Source organism: Astyanax mexicanus, chromosome 1 (assembly GCF_023375975.1).
Source record: "Astyanax mexicanus isolate ESR-SI-001 chromosome 1, AstMex3_surface, whole genome shotgun sequence".
Taxonomy (NCBI): Eukaryota; Metazoa; Chordata; class Actinopteri; order Characiformes; family Acestrorhamphidae; genus Astyanax; species Astyanax mexicanus.
This window is the reverse complement of record NC_064408.1, coordinates 46378425-46390739: the sequence shown is the minus strand read 5'-3', so window position 1 is coordinate 46390739 and position 12315 is coordinate 46378425. Positions and strand designations below refer to the sequence as shown.

Below are 12315 nucleotides of genomic sequence, written 5' to 3'. Positions count from 1 at the left end.
TGCCCAACGCTAACTCTTCTGTGCCTGGATTTTCTATCTCTAAACCGGAGTTGTTTGATGGGGATCCGGAAAAATGCAGCGGTTTTCTTTTACAATGCTCCGTGTTTTTCAGTAATTCACCGCCTACAACCGATAAAGCTAAGATCGGTTTCATTATCTCACGGCTTTCTGGTAAGGCACTCGAGTGGGCTACAGCTATTTGGGAAGACCTTTCTGGGGCTAGTTACACTGACTTTTTAGCTACTTTCCGCTCAGTTTTTGATCATTCGCGGTATGGACAGTCTAATGGAGAACTTTTGCTGGCTCTTAAGCAAGGTCAGAAGCCGGTGGCTTCCTACGCTCTGGAGTTTCGCACTCTCGCAGCTGGTAGTGGGTGGAATAACGCTGCTTTGATCAACGTGTTTAGATGCGGACTTAATCCAGATATACAGAGGGAATTAGCTTGCAGAGATGATTCCCTGACCCTGGATCAGCTCATTTCACTGTCGATCCGGTTGGATCAACTTCTCTCGCGCCGACCCAAGACCAGTCCTCGCACTCAAAATGCTCCTGCGTCTCTGCCCCGCGCTCCCACACCTGAGAAAGCTGTGCTGCCTGCCCCAGAGCCCATGGACATCCAGAAAACCCGGCTAACTCCAGAGGAGCGACAGCGTCGAATCCGGCTTCGCCTATGCCTCTATTGTGGGGAGGCCGGGCATTTCAAGGCTGAGTGTGGTCTCCTGACCCGACCCGTGAATGCTCCAGCCCTGGGACAGCTAACGTGGTACGTAAGCATGACACAATCCTTCGTTCTAAATGTTTTTCTCTACCAGTGAATATAGTTTTACCTGATGGTTTGCTCTCTGTCTCAGCGCTTGTAGATTCCGGGTCGGAAGGGAACTTCATCAGTCTGGACCTGGTTAAGGAGCATAAAGTGCCCACCCGTGAACTTCTACGCCCCCTGTCCATCCATGCTGTCGACGGGAAGACGGTTCGCTCCAAACCAGTCACGCTACAGACATTACCCATCACCCTGCAAGCCAGCGCTCTTCATTTCGAGGAACTGCCACTTTTTGTGCCTCCCTGTACGGAACATCCAGTTATCCTGGGGATGCCTTGGCTGAAAACTCACGATCCCACTGTCTCCTGGCGCGATGGGGATATCACGGTTTGGTCTGCTCACTGTCATGAACACTGTTTAGCTTTGGATAGTTTAGTTATTCATTCTACTTCTGTTGAAAGTCCTGAGGTTTCTGATCCCGTTGATATACCCGCTGAATATTCAGATTTTTTAGAAGTGTTTAGCAAAGAGACTGCTACTAAATTGCCTCCGCATCGTTCTTATGACTGTGCCATTGACCTAGTGGAGGGTGCCACCCTACCCAAAGCTAGGGTCTACCCCCTTACTTTAGATGAGGAGAAAGCTATGAATGATTACGTTACCGAAGCGTTAGCTCAAGGTTTCATTCGGCCGTCGAAGTCCCCTGTCGGTTCTGGGTTCTTCTTTGTGAAGAAAAAGGACTGGGGACTGAGACCTTGTATAGATTATAGAGGGTTGAATGCTATAACTAAAAAATTTGCCTACCCATTGCCTCTCATCCCTAGTGCACTCGAGCAACTACGCACGGCCTCTTACTTCACCAAACTCGATCTCCGCAGTGCATATAATCTTATCCGCATTAGGGAGGGGGACGAGTGGAAAACAGCGTTCACCACTACTAATGGCCACTATGAGTATCAAGTTATGAGCTATGGTCTCGCTAACGCCCCCGCCGTTTTTCAATCATTTATGAATGACGTATTCAGGGACATGATTGGGAAATACGTAACACTTTTTATAGACGACATTTTGATCTATTCCCCCGATCTCGAATCACATGTCAAGCACGTTCGTTCTGTTCTCCAAAAGCTGTTAGATAACAATCTTTACGCTAAAGCCGAGAAATGCGAGTTCCACCTTCAGAGAGTCGCATTTCTCGGCTATGTCATCAGCTCCCAGGGAGTTCTTATGGATGATTCGAAGGTAGATGCCGTTACTAGTTGGCCTGTTCCCCAATCCATCAAAGACCTCCAACGCTTTTTAGGATTCGCGAATTTTTACAGGCGTTTCATACGCAACTTTAGTGCCATAGCAGCCCCCCTTACAGCGCTAACTAAGAATGCCACCAAAGTTCTTAAGTGGTCTCCTGAAGCTGACAAGGCTTTCCAAGAGTTGAAAGCCGCCTTTGTTTCTGCCCCCATCCTCAAACATCCTAATCCGGATCTACCCTTTGTTGTTGAAGTTGATGCTTCTAATACTGGCATTGGTGCAGTACTCTCCCAACGCAGCGGTTCACCGCCCAAATTACATCCCGTAGCTTTCTTCTCAAAGAAAATGTCACCAGCGGAGCGTAATTATGGGATAGGGGATAGAGTTGCTGGCTGTAAAACTAGCTCTAGAAGAGTGGCGTCACTGGCTGGAAGGTGCTGCACATCCATTCACCGTTCTAACTGATCACAAGAACCTAGAGTATCTCCGTACAGCTAAACGCCTAAACCCCCGTCAAGCTCGTTGGTCATTGTTTTTCTCCCGTTTTAATTTTTCTATTTCATTTCGTCCAGGTAACCGTAATACTAAGGCTGATGCCTTATCCCGTGTTTTTAGTTCTCCAGACGACACATGCCACGCTTCCGAACCCGAACACATTCTGCCACCCACTGTTAAAGTAGCAGCTATTAGATGGGAACTAGATGATCTCATTCAGAAAAGCCGAGTTAACACACGTACTCCGGAGGGTTGCCCTCCTCACAAGATTTATGTACCTGAACAGTTTCGCGATCAGCTCATTGGCTGGGCACATGCTGCCCTTACTTCCGGTCATCCAGGTGTTACACGCACGCTACAATTAATCTCAGCTCGGTACTGGTGGGAAACCATGCGAGCTGACGTTCAAACCTTCGTAGTTTCTTGTTCAGTCTGCGCACAATGCAAGACACCCAAAACCCTTCCAGCCGGTAAGCTATGTCCCCTGCCTGTTCCTGAACGACCATGGTCACATATTGCTGTAGACTTTGTTACTGATTTACCTGAATCTGATGGTTACACAACTATCCTTACAGTGGTAGACAGATTTTCTAGGGGAGTTAAGTTTATCCCTTTTCCTGCACTTCCTACTGCTCTTCAGACCGCCCAAGCTATATACACACACATTTTCAGACATTATGGGGTCCCGGAGGACATTTTGTCGGATAGAGGTCCTCAATTTACTTCTCGGGTATGGAAATCATTTTTTGAACATTTGGGTGTACACGTGAGTCTCACTTCTGGGTTTCACCCCACTAGTAATGGTCAGTGTGAGAGAGTTAACCAAGAGTTGGGAAAGTTTCTAAGGTTATACTGTTTCAAGCATGCTTCTGAGTGGTCACAATATTTGATTTGGGCTGAAATAGCCCAAAACTCCTTAACTAACTCCACGTCTGGTCTCACTCCCTTTCAGTGCATTCTGGGTTATCAGCCTCCGTTAGCTCCGTGGACAGCGTCGTCCACTGAGATTCCCGCTGTCGACGACTGGATGAAGCGGAGTGAGTAGGTGTGGGAGGAGACGCATCAGCAGATCTCTGAGGTCTTACGGAAATATAAGGAGCAGTCCGACAGACTCCGTGGTACCACCCCCCAATACCAACCCGGAGACAGGGTGTGGTTGTCGACCCGGGACTTGAGGTTTGAGGGGGCCTGTAGGAAACTGCTGCCTAAGTATATTGGCCCATTTAAGGTGTTGTCTCAGGTTAACGAGGTGACTTATAAGATTGAGTTGCCAGCTCAGTACAGAGTGCATAACTCGTTCCACGTTTCTCTGCTCAAGCCTCTTGTCCCAGGTCCGCTTGCTGAAGGTGTTCCAGATGACGTGCCGCCCGCGGCTGTGGAGGGGGAGGATTCGTCTACCTATGCGGTTCGAGAGGTGTTGGATTCACGCAGGCGAGGCGGTGTGCTCCAGTACCTCATAGACTGGGAGGGTTACGGCCCTGAGGAGCGTTGCTGGGTTGCCGCCGGTGACGTGCTGGATCCTGCTCTACTGGCCGAGTTTCATGCCCGTCACCCTAGTAAGCCTGCTCCTAGACCCCGTGGGCGTCCCAAGCGCTCACTCTCTTCTTCGGCTCCGGTACGTAGGGGTTCCCAGTCTCGCAACCCCCGCCTGCCCGGCACCTCTGAGGCTACGCCTGGTCCTCCCGCCGGTACTCCCTGCCCGTCGGGTGGACGTCGTCGTGGTCGTCCCCGTTCCGGCTCCGTTCCGACTCCCTTGGGGGGAGGTACTGTCACGTCTGGTGCTGTTAGCTCCTCTGTCCCTTCCACACCAAGCTCTAACGGAGGTTCTCAGGTTAACAACTACACTACCCAGAATGCACCACCCGCTGACATCACGCACTCACCTGATCACGTGACACCTCACCTGCTTCCTCCTGGAAGTCCCGAATACTGATTACTGGCACTATAAAGGTGCACGCCAAACAGACTACCACGCCGCGTATTGTAGGTTATCCTCGTACAAAGCGTTTCTATATCTCTTGTCTCAGTTTACTTTGTGTATGACCTTGCTTTTTGTTTCTCGACGCCGATTCTTGCCTCTGCCTTTGATATTGGATTGTTTTGTGTATGACCTGGACTGTGCTTTCACCACCGCCTCTTGGATTATCTCTGATACTGGATTGCTTGTGTATGAACTCTGGACTGTCTCTTGTTTATGGTATGGTTTTGTCTTCATTGCTCTGTCTACTGGTGATCACCTTTGTTTCTGTATCGACCCTGATTACATCTGTTTATTATTATAATAAACATACTTTGTTTTTATCAGTATCTGCGCTTGTCTGCTATTCTGTTCTGACCATGACACCTAAATATCAAAATATATGCACAGTATTGACACACAAGCAAACCTATTTTGCAGCCACATATAAGCATTTACACACCTATAGTTATTTTTTCTGGTTCAAATAAATTTGAAATAAGTATTTTTTTTTCTGTTGGTTTGGTTTGTTTTCAGACAGGGAAAACTCTAAGTGCACCAAAATGCATAACAACAAACCACATGAAAATATGGTCTCCTTTTATTGGTCAGAGATGTCTGGGATGGGAGCAAGAATGTAAATAGAGGAAGAAGGTCCTGTATTCCAAACGACTGCATATTTCTAGGATTTTTAACATGAGGCAACAGATACATGATTTATTCATAGTTGTTAACACCCAGCCTAGTTGTCTCAACATTATCAAAGCTGGATGTATCAAAAACTTGCTATGGAAATTTTCAAATTAATCATTAAAACACAATTTTTATGGATAAGGGAGTCTGCTAAATACCCTAACTGTAAATGTAAAATGTTATTTACTGTAGTCTTCGCACTATAAGCGCACAATGAACATCTATTTTCATAAATTATGTGCACTGGATTATAAACTCATTAACGGACACTAGTAAGAACGCCTACATCAAATTAAGCAAAAGTGTTTCCCTTCTAATTCCCTTTAATTCTTAAAAAAAAAAAAATATATATATATATATTAACTTCAATCGAGCGCTGGATATTAATCCACACAGATTTCTTTCCTAAAAAACGTTTATTTGGGTGAGTAAGAGCTTCCGTTTATTTACAGTAAGCTTAGAATTCCAGTATTTTATGTGGTAAGCAGTTCTATCCAGCCACGGTTAGCAGCATAGCCAGCTGTGGTAAGCAGTGCTAGTCAGCCGTGGTTAGCAGCGCTAGTCAGCAACGGTTAGCAGCATAGCCAGCTGTGGTAAGCAGTGCTAGTCAGCCGTGGTTAGCAGCGCTAGTCAGCAACGGTTAGCAGCATAGCCAGCTGTGGTAAGCAGTGCTAGTCAGCCGTGGTTAGCAGCGCTAGTCAGCAGCGGTTAGCTGGGCTAACCAGCTCTGTTTAGCAGCGCTTCCCAGCCCTGGTTAGCAGCTAACTCCCTTAAACTCACTCTTTTGATAGAACTTATACTTTTACTCAAGTCTCTAGTACTTTATACAGCTCTGCACATGACTGAAGGACAGAGCCAGACTCAGAGGCACACACAGTCACCAGAGTCACTAACTCATGTTTATTCTCACAATTTTAGTTTTGTTAACCATTTTCCCTATTAATTAGTGTGATTGCAGTACACAATAACATTGTTGTTCTTAAGTCTTTTTATTCTTTCTCTATTTTATTATTCCACCTGTGTTTTGTATGGTTAACATGATTAACAATGTTCGAGATTTCGACTCAGTTCAAATGCTGAAAATGTGCGTCCTTATCGGGAATAATGGGCTTTTATACAGCTTTTCGATTAGACTTAGGTTTTTGTGAAAACTTTGTTAATGTCCTTTTTTTGTCCATTGAAAATAAATGGGGAGACATTTGAACGCTCGTGTACGTCACAATTTTTGAGATGCAAAAACTAAATTCGGAAGACCTGTAGAACTTATTGTGTTTTTTCTGAAAATATTCTGTACGAAATTGTCGTATGAATTTGCCTTATATAAATGAACAGAAGAGCAAAGAAGGTGCATACAGAACACCCTGTGTGCCCAGAGCTCCAGTACTGTGTGAGTATAGAGCAGCTATTTAATAAACTAGATATTGATCAAAAGTTTGGACACCCCACACATCCAGAGCACACTAGAAAACATAGCCGCGACATGTACTTGCATGTTGCGCAACCAACTAGCAACAACATAGCAACCATCACAGACACCATAGCAACACCTTAGGAACCACTTAGAAACAACATATCAACCAACACAAATACCATAGCAACACCTTACCAATCACCTAGCAACCGCTTAGCAGCACCAGCCACAAATCAGCACTGCAATCACACTCGCAGTTTCTGCAGGAACTGCAATCTAGTTTCTCTTGATTTTTTGTACAAATTAACAGAAATGAACTAAAGAACTTTATTGATCCCAGTGGGAAATTCTGCGATTAACCCTCATTCTCCACCACTCATGAGTCACATGACTGAAGGACAGAGCTGTACGCAGGATCACACACAGACAGCAAAAAGCTAATCAACTGTCTATATTTATTTACACAGTGAATCAAATCAATTCTACAGAAACTTTAAAATAATGATCTTACATTGAAGCAAACCCAGATTTAAATCAATTTACACAGAAATACTGATTGCACTATGACAGACTGACCATGCCCCCTCCATCAGCAGTGCTGTAGTGAACTCTGGCAGGAGCTGGCCCAGCTGTTGACAAAACAGTATTTCAATTACTATTAAAGAAGTTGGAAAAATTATATTATTTGATTTATATAGTATAGTGGAAAAAAGCAGTTCACTGATCTTTAACCCCATGGAATCTTTCTACAAGAACTGTAAACCAATGTTTTCCCACCCTATCAAAGCACCTTTTAAACCCAAACTGTTCAAATCCTGTTAGTACGATTATTTTCACTGCTTATTATTAATATAACTATTATTTTAACAAGAGTTTGATGATATATTGTGTACCTTTGGTTCTCTTGGTGCAGTAAACTCCAGCTACTATAATGTGGAGGAAGAATATAATCACCAAGGCGAACGGGACAAAGGGCAGAGAGTGAGAAGTATCTGCAACAAGAAGTGAATTATTTTGTTTAGATCATATTTATAACAGAACCCAGTTTTTATATATCATAAATGTGTAGCTGTTTCTACATGTAGATGTTACTTATTGGGAGTATTCAACATTAATATGTTCAGCAGTGTTCAGTTATTATATTTAATTATTATGTTCATGTACAGTAACTTTTATATCCTTTGAATGTTTTCCTATTTTTTCATGTTACACCCAAACTTTTTTTTGGAGGTTTTATGTGATAGACCAACACAAAGTAGCAAGTAATTGTCAAGTAAAATATAAATTGTACATTGTTTTCACATTGTTTTAGAAATGCAAATCTGAAAACTGAATATTTTGTAGGACCTCTTTTCACTGCATTTACTACTTCAAGTCTTTTGGGGTATGTCTCTACAGTAGCTGTACAGTAACTAAATTTCAGCCAGGTTGGATGGAGAGCATCATCATCATCAACATTGATTTAGGTCAGAACTTTGGTTCGTTCTAACACACAGATATGATTTGATCTAAATCATTCCACTGTAGCTCTGGCTCTATGTTTAGGGTCATTATCTTGCTGAAAGGTGAATTTCCTTCCCAGTCTCAAGTCTCTTACAGGTTTTCTCTGCAGGGTTGCCCTGTATTTAGCTTTATCCATCTTACCATTAACTCTAAACAGCTTGCTGATGAAAAACATCCACACAGCATAATGCTGCCACCACCATGTGTGTTCAGGGTGCAAGGTTAGTTTTCTGCTGCACGTTTTGCATTTAGGCCAAAAATCTTTTCCATGTTTGCTTTGTCTCATTCAGGACTTGTTATGTCTTGCTTTCACTCTTTTATAAAAGGCCAGATTTGTGTATTACAAAATTAACAGGTGTCCAGAACAGATTCTCCACCTGAGTTGGGGATCTATGCAACTCCTCAAGAGGGACCATGGGCCTCTTGGCTGCTTCTTTAATTACTAAGGACCAAGACTCCATAAGATGTTTATAGCTTTGGATATTATTTTATAACCTAACTCTCCCTGATCTTTCTGGTTTGTTTCTTGGTTTTCATGACACTGTTTTATGATTATGTTCTCTAACAAACTACTGGGGTCTACACAGAACAGCTGAAGTTCTACCAAGAAAAAAAATCTTTTCAGTTCACTCTTTACTTTCTCAATAAAATACATTTAATATTGTGGGCAAAACATGAAACAATTTGAAAAGATTGTATTTTGTTTTATTTTTCTGGTGTGTTGTTATTTCATGTTTTATCACTGTCCTTTCTATCTCGATTACTTTAAAGAATGGAACTATGCAAAGCAAAACAAATGCTTTAGGTGAACAAAACAAATCATTTACATGAACAGAAATGTCAGCAGTATTTTAAATACATTTATAGAAGTTTTTTTCTGGTCTCGGCATGCAATTAATATAATTTTCTACAATGCATTCAATAATTCACAAAAGCAAAGTCGTAAAATCTTACTTTCAGCTGCAGTCACAGTGCTGTGTTCAACAGTAGACCTTTTAGAGGATGATGTGGTTGAAACAGTTGAGGGGTTTGTAGATGTCATTGTTTTAACTGGAACCCCTGTATGGATCATATAGTTTATTAGCCATTAAAAGAAAAGAACAGAAGCTAGTAAATGTAGACACTGTGCATCAAAACCCTTTACTGTAAATAACCAATAAAGTTAGAATACTAAGATTTTGAATAAAAAGAAGAATCATCACATAAGGTCATGAACGCTAGATAGAAAATATGAAATGTGTTATATAACTGTTATATAACTGATATAACTGTTTAGAGTTATATCAGGTTATAGTTCAGATTCTTAGAAGTCAGTAAATAAATAAACTGATCCAAATAACATTTTTTTTTCATTTAATATTGAGTCTAGTGTATGTGTATGCATTTCTTTTAAGTTTAGTAAAACTTCAGTAAATCTTCTGCATCCTCTTTACAACAGATGGATGATGTTTTCAGTGTATTTAGAGATTTAAAAATGTGAATACAGATCAGACAAAAGGATTTTAGTGACTGATAAAAACTGTAAAACACAGTATAGATGTTGAAAATTACCTTCAGCTGGAGGCAGTGTGTTGGGTGTAGCACCAGGTCTGGGAGATGATGCTGTGATTGGAGTAGTTGAAGAGGTTTGTCTTGTGATCTTTGCTGTAAATGGAGTAAAAGAACAGAACTGAAACTAAATGTGATTTTATAAATACAGTTATAGTTCAGGATCTGAAAATACTGTACAAATTCCTAATCCCAGTAATAATATTTTACCTTTAACAGTGAGTCTGATGTCTCTTAATTCACCATGTTTAACTTTACACCTGTACACTCCATCATCCTCTTCAGTCAGGTGTGATATGAGTAGAGAGAGATTAGCTGGAGAGAGATTATTAAACAGCTGAACTCTGTTTCTGTACTGATCACTCTCACTGGATATCTCCTCATATCTGTCACTGATTGTGTTGTATTTCCTCCAGCTGAATGTATCAGGTGTGGAGTTTAGATCAGTGCAGGAACAGGGCAGCAGTACTGACTCTCCTGTATGAGCTGTGATTCTCAGTATTTCTCCTCTGTTTACCAGAATACAGTCTGCAGAAACACATTAGTAAGATAAGATTAATCACACACTTCAAATATGAGACTTAAAACATTCAGGGAGGGTAAAAACACGAGTGGGGAGGGGTATCAAAACATGTATATATGCTGTTTAGCTATATATTTAAGCTGTTAAATATTGCAATAAATTTATAGTAACCATGCCTGGGGGAATCTCATAATATAATTTCAAAGAGCCCTAAAGTGAACAATACCGTTACATGCTAGAACCAGTTCCACTCCTCTCATCTGCCTGATTTACATCTTTATTAAGGTATTATCTGCACAATTCACTGCACTAAGAGTACGTAGCTGCTATCTAGCTTTCTTACACATTGTTCACCTGGATATTTATTAAAATAAAGGTTTTTTATCTGTGTTTCGCCTGCTGTCCTTAAAAACTGAGCTTTTTGAAACGCTTTTTTGGTGAAGAATTTGGAAAACTCTGCGTCGAGCGGAGTCGTGTGGACGGGTTAAACACACTTTCTGTAAATAAAAATGATGACATCACACAGTGAGTATACGCATGTCTGTTTAGTTTACATTAGTTAAGCTTTATCAGAATGAGTCTGAGACATTAACAGCACCTTGATTGTTTCTGTTGTCTCTGTGATGTAACTTTACTCTCAAGCTTTTATGGTTTTTAGCCTCTACTGGGTTGAAAATTGAGTTAAAAAAAAAATTGTATTTAAAGTTAAGAAAACCTAAATTACTGCTAAATGCTTCTTAGCAGTTGGGAAAAACTGTAATAGACATTTAATAAATATAGATTTTAATAATTACATTACATTACATTTAGCAGACACTTTTATCCAAAGCAACAATAAAAATATTAGTTAAAACCCCCATATTTATTACTTCTTAAATATCTAAAATTAGAATCAGTCAAAATAAAGAGGTTTAAATAAATTCACTTTCAGCTCATGTGATGCACCTAATTCTAATTTTAGGCATGTTTAGTTCAAAATTGTCTCACTGATAAGTATTTATTTGGTTTTATGTGTTTACTTATATTATCTCAGTCTCACAAATGTTTAAATGAAGATTAATAATTCATATGTTGAACAACGTGAAGAAATATGATGGTTTTGTATGTGTCATATTATTTTGAGGCATTAATGCAGAATTTAGGCATTAACTGTGTCAGGTTGGGTGCGGGAAGGACGAGGAGGCGGACGCAAACGCAAACTATACAAACATTTATTAACAAAAATGAACACAAAATAAACATGGAATAAACTTAACAAGGAAACCAGGACTGAGCATAACAGAAAAACACGAGGACCACTAACAGACGTAAAAACGTACAAGGATCGACACGAGAGAAGGGAACACGCACTTTAAATAGTGGTGGACAAACACAGGAAACAGGAAACACCTGGGACTAAGGGGCAGAGCTACAAATGAACACAGGTGAGTGGAAAACTACTAAGACAGGAGACACAGAGGAGCACAGGTCACGTGGGGATATAACACAGACATGATACAGGGCCAGAAAAGGTAAATAAACACAGAAACATGAGAACAGACAGGGACCACGTGACAAACTGTGTATTATCTGTGTATTTATTTATTTATTTTTACAATGAGTTTAGCCAACGCAGGTTAGCCAATCAATGCATTAATGCATTGTTTAAACAATAATTTATTTTAAGCTGAAAAATAAAAGCAGTTTATTCTTTTATTCAATTTAATCTCAACACAATTTATTAACTTAACACAGCTATGATGATTGACCACAGCAGAAAAAATAGACAGTGTTTTTTTACCTTTAATAGTGAGTCTGATGTCTCTGAATTCACCATGTTTAAGATAACATCTGTACCCTCCATCATCCTCTTCAGTCAGGTGTGATATGAGTAGAGAGAGATTAGCTGGAGAGAGATTATTAAACAGCTGAACTCTGTTTCTGTACTGATCACTCTCACTATATATCTCCTCATATCTGTAACTGTTTTTGTGTTTCTTCCAGCTGAAAGTATCAGGTGTAGAGTGTAGATCAGTGCAGGAACAGGGCAGCAGTACTGACTCTCCTGTAACTTTTGTAATGTTTAAACTTAAACATGTTTGAAATTAATCAAAACAGAGTTTCAGACTCACCTTCAGAGACGTGAAGTATGATGAAGAGAAGATAGAAGTTCAGCATCTTCCTCACTATTAAACTAG

General features: G+C 40.8%; 1 protein-coding gene across 1 annotated transcript; it reads right to left on the bottom strand.

Annotated features, from left to right (window-relative positions):
- Positions 1 to 9620: 9620 nt before the first annotated feature.
- Positions 9621 to 12295, bottom strand: LOC125805585 (cell surface A33 antigen-like). Its single transcript, XM_049485491.1, has 4 exons — positions 12250 to 12295; positions 11919 to 12182; positions 9826 to 10143; positions 9621 to 9742 (listed from the first exon to the last, which is right to left on the bottom strand). Exons 1-4 carry the CDS (start codon positions 12293 to 12295, stop codon positions 9621 to 9623), a joined length of 750 nt encoding a protein of 249 aa, XP_049341448.1.
- Between the last annotated feature and the right edge of the window lie 20 nt (positions 12296 to 12315).

Coding starts and splice junctions, on each gene's coding strand:
- LOC125805585 (XM_049485491.1), bottom strand. CDS start 12,295: ATGCTGAACTTCTATCTTCTCTTCATCATACTTCACGTCTCTGAAG. Junction 12,183..12,249: donor CATACTTCACGTCTCTGAAG/GTGAGTCTGAAA, acceptor CAAAAGTTACAG/GAGAGTCAGTACTGCTGCCC. Junction 9,743..9,825: donor CATCAGACTCACTGTTAAAG/GTAAAATATTAT, acceptor AATCACATTTAG/TTTCAGTTCTGTTCTTTTAC.